Genomic DNA, 19,618 nt, shown 5'->3' with positions numbered 1-19,618 from the left:
GGCAGCAGGGGGTAGGAGGACCTGTGCCCACCTTATTCCACTGGATCCCAGCCCAGGGCCCCCTCACAGGACCCCCCTTCTGCCACTGGGTTAGTGGGGATCCCACCGAAACACAGTGAATTATTCTCCAGCAGTGTAACCGGACTAAAGTCTGCTTTCCTGAGACTACTTCCTACCACAGTCTGGGTGTAGGGTTCCATAGTCCAAAGGCCCTCTGTTTCCTTGGGGTACTTGGCAGCCAGCTGTCCCCACAGCTTCTCAGGGCATTCGTCTGGTGGCAATCCTGGCAGCTACTCGAGTTACTCATCTGTCTCCTCTGACCGCAGGGGGCAGCTCTGCTTGGGGGCAAGTCTGGGATCCTGTAGAGCTCTCAGCTCCCTAAAAAAGATGTCTGCTTCCTCCTATGGTCCAGCCACAACTGAGTTCCAGGGATCTCCTTTTATACTTCCTGTCCCACCTCTAGACTTCTGAGGGTGGGGCGGATTCAGCTCCACTCTCTTGGGGGAGTGTAGTGGTCCTTTGCTCTCTAGTTTGGATGGAGGCTACTCCGCTTCTCTGCAGACTCTCGTCCAATATTTGTAGAAAATAGGTGCTTCACAAATACTGAATTTTACTATCCCAATTGTCATGTTCCTATGTGCTATACAGCAGACATTTCTGAGTTATATATTAGTTTTGCATTTAAATAAATAGTTATTAAAATTCTAGAAATAAGAAATTGCTGCTCACCAGCCATCTGATGAATTTGGCCTAAGATTTTATCTATGGAGTATTTTAAATTAGGTTTTATCGGCACTTAAGAATATGTTTCCATCAAAATTTTCAGGATGTAACAATAATTCTTGATTAAACTGCAATATGTGAAACAACTGGGTGGTTTTCCCTCCCCTCCCCCCATAAGCTTTCTGCAGCTGCTGCCACCAGATCACAAAAAGGAGGGACAGAGACACCTCACAAACAGCCTTTTAAGAAATGATTCCACATTTCTTCAAGCATCCAGATGGGCAGCACACTTTTTGCACAAGTTTGAATTAAATTTTTTGCCAAGGTGTGACATTTCTTCTGAAACAATAAACACACACACTTGACATGCACTCCCTCTACTGTCTGTTTTGGCCCTAAGAAATCACCAAAAAAGTGGCTAAAATTGCCCAGTGGGCCCACTCTCTGAGATGTGTAGTAAAGATTATAAAGGTAACTCTCTCATGCTAACTCACGTGTTTGTTTCATTTCAGAGAGACCGGGATGAAAGGAGCGATCTTCATTAACGGGCAGCCTCGTGACCTGCGCTCTTTTCGCAAAGTGTCCTGTTACATCATGCAAGATGACATGCTGCTCCCTCATCTTACTGTCCAAGAAGCTATGATGGTGAACTTTCTTTCTGGTTCTGATTGGTTTGGGGTGTGGGACTAGAGAGAGAGAGAGGCACGCTCCATGCATGAGAACACATTTTTATTCCTGGGTGTGGTTCTAGGTGTTAGACTGGACTTCACTTGAGTCTTCCTGGCTTTGCTGCTGTTTTAAGATCACAGTTAGGGTTCAGAAGAAAATTTGTGAGCCTGCATTCATTTCACCCTCAGGGAAATAAAATACCATGAAAGGCTAGTGTCTGGATAATAACAGCAACAATAGGCTGGTACCAGAGAATGGCAACTACACCTTCTCACTCATGAGTCCTCCCAGTGCCTACCAGTATCCTGTCAGTTATTCTGTATTCCAGTAGCTGCCAACTACTGGAGTCTGAAATGCTCGTCATGGCCAGTGTTGCCAGACTGAGTGAGTCTGTGAGAGCCCTGTGTGAATCTCTTTCCTGGGAACACTGACAGGTGACCTGTTAAATCTCCTTGTCAGCTTTCCATGCCCTAACCAGGTGATTCCATGCTGGCATGATGCTACTGTATGCCAGGACTCCTGGCTGTCACTACTCTTCTGTCCTTGTCTTGGGTCCAGGAGCCCTCAGATACAGCCTCTTTCTTTCTGTCTTTACATAGACTCCCTGTGAAGAAGCCCAGGCCTTAAAGTAGATAAAAATCTCTTTCTCTTCACTCTTGACATAGTGCCCATATACTGAGAGCCAGCTGGAGTGTTAAGTCTGGAACCTTCTGCTGTTCAGTTTGATGAGAAAATCAGCCCAATAGTTTTGTTGTACCTGCTGAATCTTCAATATATAAAGTCAGTAGTTCATGGCTATTATCATCTGGTAAGGAGAAAGGGGCTTTCACCAATTCTCTGTGGCCACAAGGGACTGTTATAATCACCTAGTCTGGTCTATGCCTTATCTGTTAACTTTCCAGAGTTGTAATTTTTCTAATACTGATTTCTGGAAGGGATCGTCTCTGTCAGAAAGCTTTCCTGGTTCATTTAGTTGAAGTCAAAGATCAATAGGGTAATAAGTATTAGAGGGGTAGCCGTGTTAGTCTGGATCTGTAAAAGCAGCAAAGAATCCTGTGGCACCTTATAGACTAACAGACGTTTTGGAGCATGAGCTTTCGTGGGTGAATACCCACTTCCTCAGATGCATGTAGTGGAAATTTCCAGGGGCAGGTATATATATGCTAGCAAGCAAGCTAGAGATAACGAGATCAGTTCAATCAGGGAGGATGAGGCCCTGTTCTAGCAGTTGAGGTGTGTAAACCAAGAGAGGAGAAACTGGTTCTGTAGTTGGCAAGCCATTCACAGTCTTTGTTCAATCCTGAGCTGATGGTGTCAAATTTACACACCTCAACTGCTAGAACAGGGCCTTATCCTCCCTGATTGAACTGACCTCGTAATCTCTAGCTTGCTTGCTAGCATATATATACCTGCCCCTGGAAATTTCCACTACATGCATCTGAGGAACTGGGTATTCACCCACGAAAGCTCATGCTCCAAAATGTCTGTTAGTCTATAAGGTGCAATAGGGTAATGTTTTTCAAAGTGGCTGACTAAATTACAGCTGCAAAAAGAGAGCCTCTTTTGATAAGTTGAGCCCAGATGATATACTGTGTGTAAATTAACCACTCAAAGTGCTGACAAAAAATTAATTACTTAACATTTAATTGCTTCTTATAAAGGTAAAGCAGAATTTTGTAGTTACCTCTTAGGACAGCAGATGGCATCTGATACAGGATTATTTATCTCTCTACTTATTTTCTACATCACTGTAGTATCTGAGCACTTATCAAACACTAATGAATTTATCTTTATAACACTTCTGTGAGGTAGGGAAGTATTGCTACCATCACTTTGCAGATGGGGAGCTAAAGCAGAGAGACTGTGACTTATCCAGCATCGCACAGGAAGGGTGTGGTAGAGCTAGGAATTGAACTTCCTGCATCCCACTCCGCTTCCTTGTCCGCTGGACTATCCTTTCTGATACGATAAAGCATCTCTGTTAAGCACTTATTTTTGTCGGTGCGTTGAGTGGTCCCTTAAAAAAGTATGCATATGCCTATACTCTACTCATGATTAGAACTTCATAGCTAATACTGCTCTTCTTAAGCTTCTGTTTTCTAATTTCTGCTTCATTTTAGAACAAATTGTCCACAACCTAACCCCTGGTGCAGACAGCGCTATGTCAGCGGGAGAGCTCTCCTGTCGACGTAGGTGCTGCCTCTCACGGAGGTGGATTAACTACACCAATAGGAGTAGCTCTTCTGTCAGTGCTGCAGCAGCACAGCTGCGTTGGTGTATCTGTGCCAATGCAGCATGTTAAGTGCAGACCTGCCCTTAAACTTACAGTGGATATTCCAAAGATGTCATGTCGTTGACCAATTCCAATTTAACTTGCAACATATTGTGTGTTTATATAATAGGTGTCTGCTCATCTGAAACTTCAAGAGAAGGATGAAGGCAGAAAGGAGATGGTATGTATATTGCTCTTCAAACTGAGGTATTCCTTCGGGTATAAATGCTACATAGTGAAGATGTCAGAGTGAAATTTATATAGCTTGAGTTTGTATCTAAAATTGAATTGCAATTAATATGCAAGAATGGAGTAAATTATAACATAACAAAGTTGACAGCTGTTATTGTGTAGGAGGGATAGTAAAACCCTGCAAATGACAGGAAGTTTTATTAGATAAACATGAAAGATTTATTTAAATATATTGCAGTTTTTGTGGTGCCTTTTTAGTTGCACTTTGTGGCTCAAATGTTTGGGCCTGCATGCCTCAGGGCACACACACTCTTGCACACGCCCATACTAATCCCCAGTGCCTGGCTATGAGTACAGTTCCGTTGCTGTGTGTGCGCACCTAGGAATGCACAAACATAGTCAATAGCTCTTACAAGTGCTGCAGAAATTTGCAAGCGTAAGTCAGGTACTGCGCACATAAGGGCATGAGTCTTTGGGTACATCTTGCCAGGCAGAAAGGGTGTGTTTTTCAATCATGTTAGTTCAGTTGAGTTAACACAATTAAAAAGCTCCATGAAGGTGCAGGCTAACACATCTCAAACTGTGTTAACTTGCCACTCCGTGGGCTAGTGGGGAGACGAAGCTTAAAATACAGCCAGCCGATATGGCTTGCGACATGTTAGCCTGCATCTTAATAGGACTTCTTGTTAAGCTAACTCAGTTGAAGTAATAGAATTGGAAAATGCACCCTTTTTGTCTGGCAAGCCAGGGCCTTTGAAAATGTGAGCCTGCATGCCAGTGTCCCTAGGCAGACTTGCAGCTCAGGTGCTCATCACTGTGAGGGTGGGGTTACAGAAGCATTCCCATGCACGTGATAAAAGACCTAGTCATTGCTGTGTAGATGTTTTAATGCAGAAAGTGATTGGGGAGAGGAGGATGACAACTGAAGCTAAAAATAAAGAAATCACAGCACTGGTGAAAGCAGAGACAGTTCAGGTTGTTGAGAGATTCATGAATAGCAAAATATTAGGTCAGGGTTTTTTGCTAAAATAAGATTTTTTTGTTAGATGGGGTTATTTTTGCATGCTTAAAGCTATGTTTTTGTCCAGCATAAAATAACACTAACAAGCAAAAGACGCGTCTTTGTGTGTCTTAATATAGGAAGCCTTTAGTGTGATTGTTGGCAATGCTGGGGCTAATGGGACTTGCATAACAATGTATTCCTGTAGTTAAAGCAGTGATTACATATCAAGAGAACTGGGTTCTATTCCTGGCTCTGTTACTGACTTGCTGTATTACTTTGAGCAAGTCTGTGACTCAGTTATCCCAGCTTTCAGATGAGGACCGAAATACTTCCCCATTCTTGTATCATCAGTTGTTTTTTTTTAAGAATTTGATTTAGCCTGAATATTGTTGCTTACTTAAAATAGTGACTGGGAGAAGTGGGAAATGATAGATGTGACCTTTCCTCCTATCCCCTCTCTTTGATTCTGGGATCTAGAGCAGTGGTTCTCACCCTTTTCCACACTGTAACACTATGTAAAAACAGAATCAAGTTGAGACCACCCACCCTTTGATGACTTGTTGAGAACCCATGATCTAAGGATTTATCTTCAACAATATTATTTTTCTATAGAATTTTGTATTAATTTTTTAAGTGTTTCATTGTTTTCATGGAACCTATTCCAGAAAGATGAGCACCTGCAGCTCTCACTGAAGTCAATGGGAATCAACACAGTGGCAGTTGCAGGGACACAGCACCTTTCAGAATCAGGCCCTTATGACTTGTCACCATGTTATATTTCTGCAAAGTATGTTATCTCTAGCCAACCCAATTTTAGCATGAGCAAAGCAGCAAACTTCCGTTCCTACACTCCAGTGTGGTGTCAATGTCAGTGCCTAGTAACTGTCCTCCTTTTGGGGATTATGAAGTATAATTTGAAAAGTATAGGCCTTGTTTATATAGTAGTCCCATTGAAATCAATGAGATACTCACACAAGTCAAGGCTACAGGATCAGGCTCACAGTTGCTGAAAGAAAAAAATTGTGGTAGCCAGTACTTTTCTTCTCTTGCCTCCCAAGACACTGGGACAGATTGTGGCCTACATCAGTCCATGATCTGTGTAAAGTCCTGCGGACCCATATGAGACCCTCCTCATACTGCCTGTGAAGATCAAGCTTTAGGTGTTCCAAACTGGTCCCCAAGAAAAATGGAGGCACCCAAAATCAGTGGTCACTTTTAAAAATGTAGGCCTTGAGGAACAGAGCTATTAGATGAAAATAAGTTAATACACTCTAGAAACTACTGAGTTCTACTATTAATTGAACGATTCCCTTGTAAATAAAAATCTAATAAATCTACAAAAAGTCATGTTTGTTTTGCTGTATGTTATCTGTTCATAAATCATAAAGCTCTTATGACATCAGGGTCTGAGGACAAACCCAAGTCCTGATTGCAAATTAAAAAAATATTACAATTAGAAAACCAGTTCCTGTTCACTTTAGACAAGGACGAAATCTCACTGAAGTTAATGAGACTAGTCATGTGAGAAAGGTGACCAAAGTTTGGGTCATAATGAGAAATGATGTTTTCTGGAGCTCTACTAATCTAGTGGACATGAAAATCTAACTGTTCTGCCATTATACTGAGAAGTGATAAATGGTAACATAGGTTCAACTGGTTTGTTTTCATCCTTTATAGAAAAACCACTGATAATGGTAAGAGATGTTGTGGGTTTTTTGTGTGGTAACAATCTAAATGACCCATGTTGTTGCTTTCATCCTGTCCCCAGGTAAAGGAGATCTTGACAGCGCTGGGTTTGCTGACATGTGCCAATACAAGAACTGGAAGTCTTTCTGGGGGCCAGAGGAAGCGTCTTGCAATTGCTTTGGAGCTGGTGAACAACCCGCCAGTTATGTTTTTTGATGAACCTACCAGGTAAATCAAGGCCAAATGTTAGGAAGTAGACTACTGCTACTGTGGGTGGGATTCATAGAGGTATTTAGGCACCTAACTCCCATTGATTTAAATGAGACTTAGATGCCTACATACTTTTGTGATTCCTCCCTCCCCACCACATGTGCTAGAGAACTATCACAGAACATACTAGCCCTTGTTAGCATCTTAGAATAGCTGAAACAGAAGAAAATCAAGACTTTCCTTTGAAATGTAGATACTAGATTATATGCTGCATCAAGTTATGTAGCTTCATATTTGCTACACTCACCTTTCATTGCTAGGAAATGCTTCTGGTATGTTTTATTTAAAATATTTGTATCAGCCTCTGTAAAACCTGTAATTTTTGAATACTGATTTTAAAGGGCCTGATTTGCCACTGTGTTACTCCAGGTTACTCTGGGATAATATTATAGAAAGCAACTCAGTTACACCTGTGTAAAACCATAGATCAATGCAAGCCCCAAGAAATAGTTTCAGTAGGGTCACCAGTTTAGTGCACTGGGTTACTGTTGTAACCTGATATGACATGGGGCTATTAAAGGTTGTTGTTAGGGAAACAATATGGAAGAGGGCAATTGAGAGAAATCCTAGAGGGATCCCCAGAAGAGAGAGAGAAAACATTCTTCAGATTATAATGTGTAGTTTCCCTTCAAGTGAAGATGGCCAATTAGCTTAAACATTTTTGATAATTGCATTTTTAATTTAATACATTTAGGATCAAATTCTGTCTCAGGAAGACACTCATGACAGCCCTGAAGTTAGTTGGGCCAGGGTATGTATCTGAGAGTAGAATTTGGCCCTTAGTTTGTTAGAACCCACGCATTAATCAGAACCTACAATCCTAGAATTTGAAAATTGCATAAGGTAACCCGGTGAAGAACTCCCATTTTAATGAAGTATGATGCATGCCTGATAAAGGAAAAGGCCAGGGGAAGAGAGAAATAAGAACCCAGAGGTACTGTGTGGTGTAATGTTAGATGATAAAGATGCATTTTGTAAAAAGATAGTGATGAGAGATGGAAACATCATAGCACATGTATTATTTTGAACAGTTGCATATGGAACCACATATCTAATAAACGCCTTTGTGCCTTTTTTTCCAGTGGCTTGGACAGTGCATCTTGCTTTCAGGTTGTCTCTCTCATGAAGGCATTAGCCCAGGGTGGCAGGTCCATCATCTGCACTATTCATCAACCAAGTGCCAAACTGTTTGAGTTATTTGATCAGGTACCTTTTAGAAATCCTTCTCTTTACATATTTGTTCAAATATGTTGTATCTATAATTGGTGCAGGCTGGAGATAATGCAAAATCATGGCTCATGTCCCAAATCAGTATCCGTAGAGTTGTAGGTTTGAACAAAATATGATTTTCCCCTTTTCCCTTCATATTCCTGTTTTCATATAATTTTATATTATATTATATTGTATTATATTAAAGAATCTGGCTGGTAAATTTTAGAAGTCGTGATTATCACACTTCTGAATTTTGGGTCCTTTCCTGCCAATGTTTTGTGTGTGTTATAGTAAGTAAGTATTAGTATGAGTGCATTACTTTTAAGGTCTATAATGTTTCTGGGCCAAATTCTCATCCTGGCTACTCTGGTGTAAATTCAGAAAATTCCATTCATTTTTGATGGAATTACTCTGGTCTGACCATGAATAACTGAGAACAGATTGCTTTTTTTGTATTCATGTGAAAGAATAAAACAGAAAAATGAAGGCTGTCAGAAATCTTTGTTCACACTGATGGCAGGATATGGTCTGTTCCTGTTTAGAATAGACTTAAATTTACTTTAATCTTCTTATGCCATTTAAGTGAGAGTTGTGAGAGCTTAGAGAAAACCCACTCTACAGTAGGTGAACAAGCTCTTGAAGATTGCCACTCTTTCAATGAGTTTAAATGAAGTCAATAGAGAGGCTAAAAGCAAGATTCATCAAGCATTTCTTACTGCTCTTCCTTCTTCTCTTCCTGTTCCCCCATTGCCCTCTGAATTCGCCAGCCCCATCTTCATACCAAAAACATGAAAAATTTATGAAAATAAGATGACACAGTCATGCCATTTCCAGCAGGGCTGCCCAGAGGGGGGTGCAAGTGGGGCAATTTGCCCCAGGCCCTGCAGGGGCCTCCATGAGAGTTTTTCGGGGCCCCTGGAGCGAGGTCCTTCACTTGCTCCGGGGGCTCTGGAAAACTCTTGTGGGGGCCTGGGCTCCCGGAGCTTCTTCCACTCTGGGTCTTCGGCGGCAATTTGTCAGTGGGGAGTCCTTCCGCTCAGGGACCCGCCGCCGAAGTGCCCCAAAGACCCGCAGCAGGAGGTCCTTCTGCCCCGGGACCCACCGCCAAAGTGCTGGGTCTTCGGCAGCAATTCGGTGGCAGGGGGCCCTCGCTCCCGAAGACCCCAGGCCCCCTAAATCCTCTGGGCGGCCCTGATTTCCAGCCTGCCTTCCAACCTGTGTCTGAGGGATGAATTATGATGTTTCTAAATTAGTACACTACAAGCTCTGAAGAGGTTGTTTTGCAGCGTTCGCATCTTGAACATCTCTAATATTCTGCAGATTTTCCATTAATTGTAGTTCCACATTCACTGTTGACAAATCTTTTCAATCTCTTGCTATTTTCTTCCAAATCAAACAGCTACTAACTGACTAGTCCAGTTGCTATGAGAAAGCAGGTAGACACATGCATCTGAGGAAGTGGGTATTCACCCACGAAAGCTCATGCTCCAAAACGTCTGTTAGTCTATAAGGTGCCACAGGATTCTTTGCTGCTTTTACAGATCCAGACTAACACGGCTACCCTCTGATACTTGACAGGTAGACATTGTGACGGGCTGGATCACAGAACCCCCCTTGGGAACTGCCAACTAATATGCCAAGACTATTTCTGGCCCTGCTTTCGTGCCCTGGCAGCTTAGGACTCCAGCACCATGTCTTGCTGAGCCAGACACTCCAGTCTACTCCAACAGACCCAGGTCTGAACCACGTGCCCCAAAGCTGCAGACTTACCTGAAAGCAGCTAACAGAAGTGTTCCTGTCTTTAACACTCAGATGCCCAACTCCCAATGGTGTCTAAACTCCAAATAAATCAGTTTTACCTTGTATAAAGCTTAAATACAGAGTAAATTCATAAATTATTTGCCCTGTATAACACTGATAGAGATGCATAGTTGTTTGCTCCCCCAGGTATTAATACATACTCTGGGTTAATTAATAAGTAAAAAGTGATTTTAATAAATACAGAAAGTAGGATCTAAGTGGTTCCAAGTAGTAACAGACAGAACAAAGTGAATTACCAAGTGAAATAAAGTAAAACACGCAAATCTAAGCCTAATACAGTAATACAACTGAGTACTGATAAAATCTCACCCTGAGAGATGTTTCAATAAGTCTCTTTCACAGACTGGACACCTTCCTAGTCCGGGCACAATCCTTTCCCCTGGTACAGCCCTTGTTCCAGCTCAGGTGGTAGCTAGGGGATTCCTCATGATGGCTTCTCTCCTTTGTTCTGTTCCACACATAAGGCAGGAATCCTTTGTCCCTCTCTGGATTCCCACCCCTTCCTTCTCAATGGAAAAGCACCAGGTTAATGATGGATTCCAGTTCAGGTGACATGATCACATGTCACTGTAAAACTTCATTACCCACTTGCCAGCACACACGTATACAGGAAGACTTAGGGTATGGCTACACCTACATTTGTGCAGCGCTGGGAATTACAGCTGTGTTCATACAGCTGTGTAGGCCAGTACTGCAGTGTGGCCACACTGACAGCTACCAGCGCTGCAGTGTGGCCACATTTGCAGCATTTGCAGCGCTGTTGGGAGTGGTGCATTGTGGGCAGCTATCCCACAGAGCACCTTGTCCCATTTTGGCACTGTGGGTTGTGGGAAGGGGACGGAAAGGTGCGGGTCTTTCAGCTTCCTGTTCCAACGCCCCGTGGTGCTTTGCTACACATTCCAAGCAGTTTGGCGCCATTGTAAGTCTGCAACGCGATTTCTGTTACAAATGGAGCCCGACCTGCTGAGGACCTTGCTGATGAATGTCGCCAGCACATCACTTTTGGCAGTGGAGCTATTCCTTCAGCTCCAAAGTGACAGTGAGGAGTCAGACGATGATATTGATTCGCCTGATGTGCAAGACACTAAATTGCTTGTGGCAGTAATGGACGTGCTCAGCACTGTGGAATGCCGCCTTTGGGCTCAGGAAATGAGCACTGAGTGGTGGGATCACATCGTCCTGCAAGCCTGGGATGATGAGCAGTAGCTGCAGAACTTTCGGATGAGAAAAGCCACTTTCATGGGACAGTGTGCTGAGCTCGCCCCTACCCTGCGGCGCAGGGACACGAGATTGAGAGCTGCCCTGCCAGTGGAGAAGCGGGTGGCTATTGCAATCTGGAAGCTGGCAACTCCAGACAGCTACCGATCGGTCGCGAACCAGTTTGGAGTGGGAAAGTCAACCATTGGAATAGTGTTGATGCAAGTTTGCACGGCCATTAATCGCACTCTGCTAAGAAGAACCGTGACTCTGGGGAACGTGCAGGACATTGTGGATGGCTTTGCACAAATGGGTTTCCCTAACTGTGGAGGGGCAATAGATGGGACGCATATTCCTATTCTGGCACCACCCCACCTGGCATCTGAGTACATTAATCGCAAGGGGTATTTCTCTGTGGTTCTCCAAGCGCGTGTGGATCACCGTGGGCGTTTCACTGACATTTACTCAGGATGGCCTGGAAAGGTGCATGATGCACGCATCCTTCAGAACAGTGCCCTGTTCAGGAAGCTGCTGGCCGGGACTTTTTTCCCAGACCACAAGATCACAGTAGGGGATGTCGAAATGCCCATTGTGATCCTTGGAGACCCCGCTTACCCCTTAATGCCATGGCTCATGAAACCATATACAGGGAAGCTTGACAGGAGCAAGAACCGGTTCAACTACAGGCTGAGCCGGTGCAGAATGACTGTGGAGTGTGCTTTTGGCCATTTAAAGAGTCACTGAAGGTGTCTCTATGGGAAGCTAGATTTGGGGGAAAGCAGCATCTCCGCTGTTATATCTGTGTGCTGTACCCTCCATAATATTTGTGAAAGGAAGGGTGAAACATTCAGTGAGGAATGGACCTCTGAGGTTCGACGCCTAGAGGCTGAATTTGCACAGCCAGAGAGCAGGGCTATTAGAGAGGCCCAGCAAAGGGCTTCACGGATTAGGGATGCCTTAAGGGAGCAATTTGAGGCTGAAAGCCAACAGTAATGTTTGGTGCCTTTGCTGTGCCCATTTTTCCCTTGCGGTACAGTATTTCTCACTTTCTGCAATAATAAAAAATATTTTAAAAGCCAAGAAATCATTTATTCAAAATACAGTACATAAAAGGACAGGAGAGTAGAGTGGTGGACTGTACATTCAGAGGTTTGAATATGTCCTGCTTGGATTGCTGTTCAATGCCTGCTGCACTTCAGGATTAATATGCTGCATCGTGATGGGGGTTAAGTGCATAGGGTAAGGGTTGTAGTTCTCAGGGCTGGTAGGTGAATGTACAGGTGTTGGGGGGAAGCTGGTGGTGGTAAGAACCAGGCTGCTGGAGAAAGATGTTTTGTGCAAACACGGGAACAAGGGAGAGAGCTTTGGGAGGGGTGGGGGTTACCACGGTACTGATCTGCCTGCATGGCTACGAGAGACTGCATACAGTCCGTTTGGCGAGCCAGGAGGCTTATCAGCTGCTTTGTGCTTTTCTTGGTAGCCAATTCCTTTCTCCTGCTTTGTGTTTGCCTCCACTCATGCATTTTCTCTCTCCAGTCCTGCAGCCTCTTACTGTCTCTGGCGTACTGATTCATAACTGCTTTGATCAAATCTTCTTTTGATTTCCTAGGATTTTTCCTCAAGTTCTGTAGTCTTCACGCAGGTGGTGATAGGGCTGGAGGATTCAAAGACACTTAAAATAACAGAAATAGAAACATTTAATACAGAGGCTACATTGTTTATTATCACAGTGAAGGAGTTTGTAGACTATTTGTAGCATCATTTACACATACCAAACATAGCACAGAGAGGCCACGGCAGCAAAGGCATGGCGATTAATGGGGTGAGTGTTTCTGCCACGACTTCACCTGGGAAGGGGAACTGCCTGAGGGCTCACTGGGGTTTCTGTGCATTGGGGAAAGCAGAGAGCAGCTACTTGGGGACCTGCACTGAACACTATCCCTACATTTTCAACAGGATTTTCTACTGCCAGATATATCACTGCTGCGTGTTACCTGGGAAGAGAGGGAGGGTCTTCTACAGCAATGTGGATTCCGCCCTGGTCCCTATGCAGCTTGCCTGTGTGCAGCAATGGTCCCCCCACCCCTTGCAGCACAGTGGCGCGGACGAGTTAGCCTGACCGGGACAAGGACCACGGTGGCTCTCCCTATAAACTTGCGCAAGCACATTGCCCACGCTCTGGCTGCAACTTTTGAAGAGATTACCGAGGCCGATTACAGAGATGTGATAGACCAAATCAATGGGCTATTCCACATTTAGGCATGCATGCAGGCAGCCATAACCCCCACCCTCCTCTCTCAAAACATTTCCATCCTAAAAATAAAATCTGCTTACCAGGAACATGCTGCTCTGCTTCTTCTTCACCAACAAGTTCCAGCTGCTGCGACTGGCTAGCCTCCTCCTGGCTTGAGAAGAGCTCCTGGCTGCATGCCTCCTGGGACTCCGGGGTGTCTCCCTCCACCCCAGTAGCCTCACTCTCGGCTTCCTCTACACCCTCCCCCACTTCTCCCTGCTCTGAACTCTCCATCGTGCTCCTCGGATTGGCAGTGGGGTCACGCCCAAGTATGGCATCCAGCTCCTTGTAAAAACGGCAGGTCGTGGGGGCAGCTCCTGAGCGGCGGTTTCCCTCACAGGCTTTGCAATAGGCACTGCACAGCTCCTTTACTTTTACCCTGCACTGCAACGCGTCCTGTTCATGGCCCCTTAGCAGCAAGGACTTTGATATCTGCCCATAGGTATCATAATTTCTACGGCTGGAGCGCAGCTGTGATTGCACAGCTTCCTCACCCCAAACACTGATGAGGTCCTGCAGCTCGGAAGTGTTCCATGCTGGGGCTCGTTTGGGGCGTGGAGGCATTGTCACTGATTGATTGATTGATTGCACTCCACACCTGGCTGAGCAAACAGGAAGGGGATTTTTAAAATTCCCTGGGCATTTAAAGGGCGGGTCACCTGAGCCCAGGGCAGTGGAGTGTGAAACGATGAGCAGAGTGGCTGAGAAGATATGCTGGGATATCTCCTAATACCCGGGAGGCCAATAAAAGCACTTTTTGGTGGCCACACTTGATGAGCAGCACTGCATCACCAGCACTGGAATCGCTACACCCCAAGCAGACCAGGTGTACAGCCAGCGCTGCAACCAGGGAGTTGCAGCGCTGGCCGTGCTTTGCAAGTGTGGACACAGAGTGAGATGCAGCGCTGTAACCCCATCACCAGCGCTGCAACTCTCCCGTGCAGCCATGCCCTTACAGGTAAAACAGAGCCATCTGCAGACAATTGTCCTGGTTGATGGGAGTCATCAAGATTCCAAACCACCATCAATGGCCCACACTTTGCATAATTACAATAGGCCCTCAGAGTTATATTTCATATTTCTAGTTTCAGATACAAGAGTGTTATATTTATACAAATAGGATGACCACACTCAGTAGATTATAGGCTTTGTAATGATGCCTTATAAGAGACCTTTTGCATGAAGCATATTCCAGTTACATTATATTTAAACTCATTAGCATATTTTCATAAAATCATATAGAGTGCAACATCACAGACACATTCATAGGTTCTTATGTTTTTTCACTTTCTCTATCTTTTATTTTTCAGCTCTATGTTTTAAGTCAAGGACAATGTATTTACCGTGGGAAAGTGTTGAATCTTGTCCCTTATTTGAGAGATTTGGGTTTAAACTGTCCAACCTACCACAATCCAGCAGATTTTGGTAAGGAAAATTGAATAACTTTTCCAGTTTGCTTATTTTCCTTTTGATTAGCTCTTCTGAATGAAATAGAAATAGTGAGGCTTTTATTGGGGTTTTTTTCTATATTTTTACTGTGTCCGTGTGGAATGAGTCCCCTGTTTTTTGTAAATCATTTTAATGCCATCTAGTGGTGGGACTAATTCATGACTTCTTCTGATTGAAATGCAAACTGTGGAGTAGTAGAAGATGAAAGGCAGAATGTATGTCGCACCTATAAACTTCCATGGTTTCCTAATGAAACACCACAGCCCTTGTGAAAACAATACTGTATCATTCTATAGTCATAGCTAAGTGGTTCACAGCAGCAGTAGGAACCAGAAGAAACAGATCTGCAATCCATATAATGAGTACTAAGGCAGCCATACATTCATTATATTTCCTTTAAAATGTTGTATTTAACAAGTATTGGCAGCAGAAAAATGTAGGCTTTTTACATACAAATATTGAGCATTTAAGGCCTGCTTCTGCTCCCATTGAAATCAGTGGCAAAAGCTCTCATTGACTTCAGTGTTGCAGGATTAGGCCCCAATAGCCAAGCCTGTGACTAATGCATGGTGTAGAATGAGTAAATCTCCTCTAAATGTTCTGTGTAGTGATGGAGGTTGCATCTGGTGAATACGGGGACCAGAACAGTCAGCTGGTCAGAGCAGCACGGAAAGGGATGTGTGACACAGACTACAAGAGAGATGCTGGTGGCGAGAATGAACTGAACCCCTTCTTATGGCACCGACCCTCTGAAGAGGTAAATCCATGCAAAGCACTGAAGGGGAGGGAGGTTAAGAGAAATAATCGAAATATTAAGTAAGTAGCGGAGAGCTGTGCATGTTCTGCTGCATGGAGCTGGGGCTTGTTAGTGAACAGAAATAAGTTTCTGCAAGGAGCTTAGTTTGTTGTATTGTCTTTCGCCTCAGGACTCTTCATCCACAGAAGGCTGTCACAGCTTCTCAGCCAGCTGCCTCACCCAGTTCTGCATCCTCTTTAAAAGAACTTTTCTTACCATCCTGAGGGATTCGGTAAGGCTGCTTTTAACATACTTTTGTAGCCAAGGGCACTTTTCCTGTTTGTGAGGTGGTGTCCTGGGTTTAACTTCAGCATCCACCTTATGTGCGTGCAGATTGGCACAGAACTTTAAAATACGGAGGTTGTGTTTTGAGTCTCAGTAATTATAGTATGAGTGTGGGGAATCATACATTTTTCACTGGTATGCAGATAGGAGAAATATCTGAAAAAAATCCCATCCAGGGCCTGGTTCTCTGCTACTCTACACTTTGTGCAGTCATTACACCAGTGCAAAGGGAATGCAAAGTTGCACCGGTGTAAATGATTCTGCAAACTGCAAGGCAGTGGAGAATCAGGCTGTTATTAATTACAGTGTCATGAGGGGAGGGTTGGGATAAATTTATCCTTTTCAAATATAACTGGCCAGTTAGTGAGGTGAAGTCACAGTGTGCATTGTGTATGTGTTTGGGTATATGGAGGCTGCACAGCAGCAGGAATCTTCGGAATAATTCTCAGGTCACTCAGATAGAGTTCCTTTTGTGGTTCTAAATGGCTGCGCTGGGTTAGGAGCTTCACTACTCTTGGAAATGCTGCAGCCTGCATTTCCACATGTGCCAGCATGGGACCATTGCCCCATTGGTCAAAGCTCCCAGTAGTTAATTAAGGTAAATTAAAATGTTTAGTTAAGAGACTATACTTGATCTTAATGTCAAGGAATTATTATTCATCCAAAAAGAAATATCCAGCTTCAGATTTTCCAGATTACCTGTCTACGCATTATCCATTTAACTCATAATTTTCTTTGCTAGTTATCTACAGACGCTACCCCACAGATGTCTTCAAAAGACCACCCTCTCATCGTATACTAGTTTCCTCGTCTCTTCCCAGTGGGATGCTCAATTGGGCAGTTAATAGCTATTTCTTAAGGAAATTTCTTTTTGCCTAATCATAAAAATGTGACTATTCTAGATTTTCTTCTGGCCTCTGTACCTTGTGCCATATCTATTGTAGTGATACTGAATTACTGAGAGAATACCAAGAGCAAATCAATGGCAGATTAATTTGATTTTGTCAATATAAACTCAAAATATCTTGTCTGATTCTTTCAAAGCCTTTTCTATTATGTTTCAGCTACTTTTTAGGCAGAGAAAAAGTCTGCTTCTCTTGAGGAAGTGTGCCAGTGGCTACACTGAGATTGTCAGACACTATTCTGGGACATCCTCTGTTACAGCCTTTGCCTGGAGAGCAAAATTCTGTTTTCCATTGGTCCTTGTATCTGATTGGCAAGGGTACATCTAGAAATTCCATTAATGGAGCTTTGTCTGTCTGGAGCCCAATTAGCTAGTGGGAAATGACCATTTCTAAATAGTTCATTTTAGGATAGATTTAAGATTTTTGCAGACTGTTAATTGATTTTATGTACAGTGTGGTAGCTGTTAGATCCAAACATGCTGATCAGAGATACTACTTTTCCTTGCTCCTAGGTCCTGACACATTTGCGGATCACATCACACATTGGAATTGGACTTCTTATAGGCTTACTATATTTAGGGATTGGAAATGAAGCTAAGAAAGTCTTAAGCAACTCTGGCTTCCTCTTTTTTTCCATGTTATTTCTTATGTTTGCTGCTCTCATGCCAACTGTCCTTACATGTGAGTACTGACCATGTTGTTGTTATATTTTCTGTAAATAAGTTATTTTAGCTGGAATGAAATAAGCAGTGCTGGAGTATACCCATTTCATGTTAAACCATGTGTAAATTTTGGCTTAATTTTTAATAAAAGTGAGTACATTTTGCACTCATTTTACTCAAGGATAGAGAAAAATTTCCAGCTCTGGTCTGGAATTTGCCATGTTCCAAAGATGCCAGTGATGTGACCCTGTATTGTATGTATACAATGTATATGGATAGGGACTAGGATGACACCTCCAAGCTTTTTAACTTGTGACTCTTTAACTATAGAACTGTCACCATAATCATGTGAGGGACTTGCAGAGCCTGCAAGGTTTTACGTTGTAGGCTGTCATCTTCGATTCCCTCCATGACAGGGAAAAAGGCTTTCAACTTCTAACCACATAGTTTTTGTTTACAAAGCCTCTTTAAGGGAGAGCCGTGTCATCTGAGCATCCTGGCAGATATGTGCACAATAAGTTGCTCCCTGGGCTGACCTCTTGTGCCTTAAGAGACAGGATTCAGTGTGTTGCTGGTCTGACAATTGTTTTGGATTTCCAGGCACACTGTAGTATTGCATCATCTCAGAATTACAAATGGGTAGGATATTGTTATGCACAAGCATGTCACGCTCTAACAGTGTAAGTAACTAGCATATTAATTTTTATTCTATCTAGTTCCTCTTGAGATGGTGTATTCTCAGAGAGCATCTGAACTACTGGTACAGTCTGAAGGCCTACTATCTAGCTAAAACCATGGCTGATGTCCCTTTTCAGGTTATACTTTTGAAATAACCACAGAGCATTTTTCTTGTATCCACTTGCAAATGAAGTAGATATCAGCATTTCATCACGTTTAATCTCATTTGGATACCAGAGTGGTGGAAAACTGCCTGTGTGTTAGCGTATGAGCTTCCTGACTTAAATCAAACACTCACTGGGAATAAATGGCAGGATCTTATTGAAATCAAGCTCCTGTATCTAACCTGAATAAATAAACTAAACAAAGCCAAGGGCTTTTCATTTGCTTTTGTGCCTAGTGGCTGCAAAGAGCTGGTAGCAAGTGGAAGCAGTGTTTTTTAATCTAAGGTAGCACGCAGGACATGATAGATTTGATAGGATGTGGTGGATGTGCTAACTCCCCTCTGAGCATCATCACTTTGAGTACAGCATTGAGGGATGAGAGAGATGGGTTAAGTAGGAGATAATGCTTTCTAGGTGTTTATATTGCTTTCAGCAACACTGAAGTCGCTTTTGACTTGACTCTATAATGTAGTAACTGCAGATGTATCTTTCTGCAGATTATGTTTCCTGTGGCATATTGCAGCATCGTGTATTGGATGACTTCACAGCCATCAGATGCACTCCGATTTGTCCTATTCGCGGCTTTGGGGACAATGACATCGCTGGTAGCTCAGTCATTAGGTCTTCTGATAGGTGCAGCCTCCACATCGCTTCAGGTACTGGCATTTGTGTGTTATGATCTCACCAGAACCTTGCTTCCCCTGCCAATGGCTACTTATGCCTTCTTGCCACAGCTGCTGCTGTAAGTTCCCTGACCTCCTTTGTGCTTCTAATCTCACTCTGAACCACCTGCAAAGAAACAGCAAAGAAGGGCTTCTCTAGCCGGTTCTTGGGGTCTTTACAGCTGCTTGAGAATTAATAAATAATAGCGAGAAAGCAGTGATGTTGTTACAGCATTTGAAAGAATGAGCTCTTTAAGCACCTCAGCACTGAATGAGTTGCCAGATCACCCATCTCTTTCAAAAGGATGTTATACCCCACTCACCCACAAGTTGCATCATGTCCTATAAGTTGCAGAACTGATGTAATTCTGTAGTACAAAGTGGGGTAGGGTGCTGGGGACCTGCAGCTGTTCTTACTAGCGGCATCCAAGTACAGACAGAAATGTGCAGGAGGCAAGGCAGAGTCACCACTAAACAGATCTATAACCCAAACCGTCTACAGAGAGGGAGTGAAGCAGCTGTTGACATGACTGCTGCCCTGAAGAAGGGCTAGCTGCAGGGCATAGACACTGCAATGTCATTCTGTAGCGTGGCTGGTTGAACTTCAACTGCTTATCTGAGTTTGACGCAGGACAGAGGATTTTGTGCCTTAGAGAGTGTTGCTGAAATAAAGACCACC

The 19,618-nt window shown here is 43.5% G+C and overlaps 1 protein-coding gene across 1 annotated transcript in view; it reads left to right on the top strand.

The window, feature by feature from the left end:
• ABCG1 (ATP binding cassette subfamily G member 1) overlaps positions 1-19,618 on the top strand; it is a 95,217-nt gene that overhangs the window by 67,356 nt on the left and 8,243 nt on the right. Inside the window, 11 exon segments of the mRNA XM_030577189.1 lie at positions 1,236-1,368; positions 3,795-3,845; positions 6,628-6,773; positions 7,898-8,021; positions 14,649-14,763; positions 15,396-15,544; positions 15,714-15,815; positions 17,286-17,454; positions 18,152-18,167; positions 18,169-18,250; positions 18,775-18,933. Of these exon segments, the coding sequence (XP_030433049.1) occupies positions 1,236-1,368; positions 3,795-3,845; positions 6,628-6,773; positions 7,898-8,021; positions 14,649-14,763; positions 15,396-15,544; positions 15,714-15,815; positions 17,286-17,454; positions 18,152-18,167; positions 18,169-18,250; positions 18,775-18,933 (1,246 nt within the window).

This window comes from Gopherus evgoodei, chromosome 1 (genome assembly GCF_007399415.2).
Source record: "Gopherus evgoodei ecotype Sinaloan lineage chromosome 1, rGopEvg1_v1.p, whole genome shotgun sequence".
Lineage (NCBI taxonomy): Eukaryota > Metazoa > Chordata > Testudines > Testudinidae > Gopherus > Gopherus evgoodei.
This window is presented reverse-complemented; position numbering and strand designations above follow the sequence as displayed.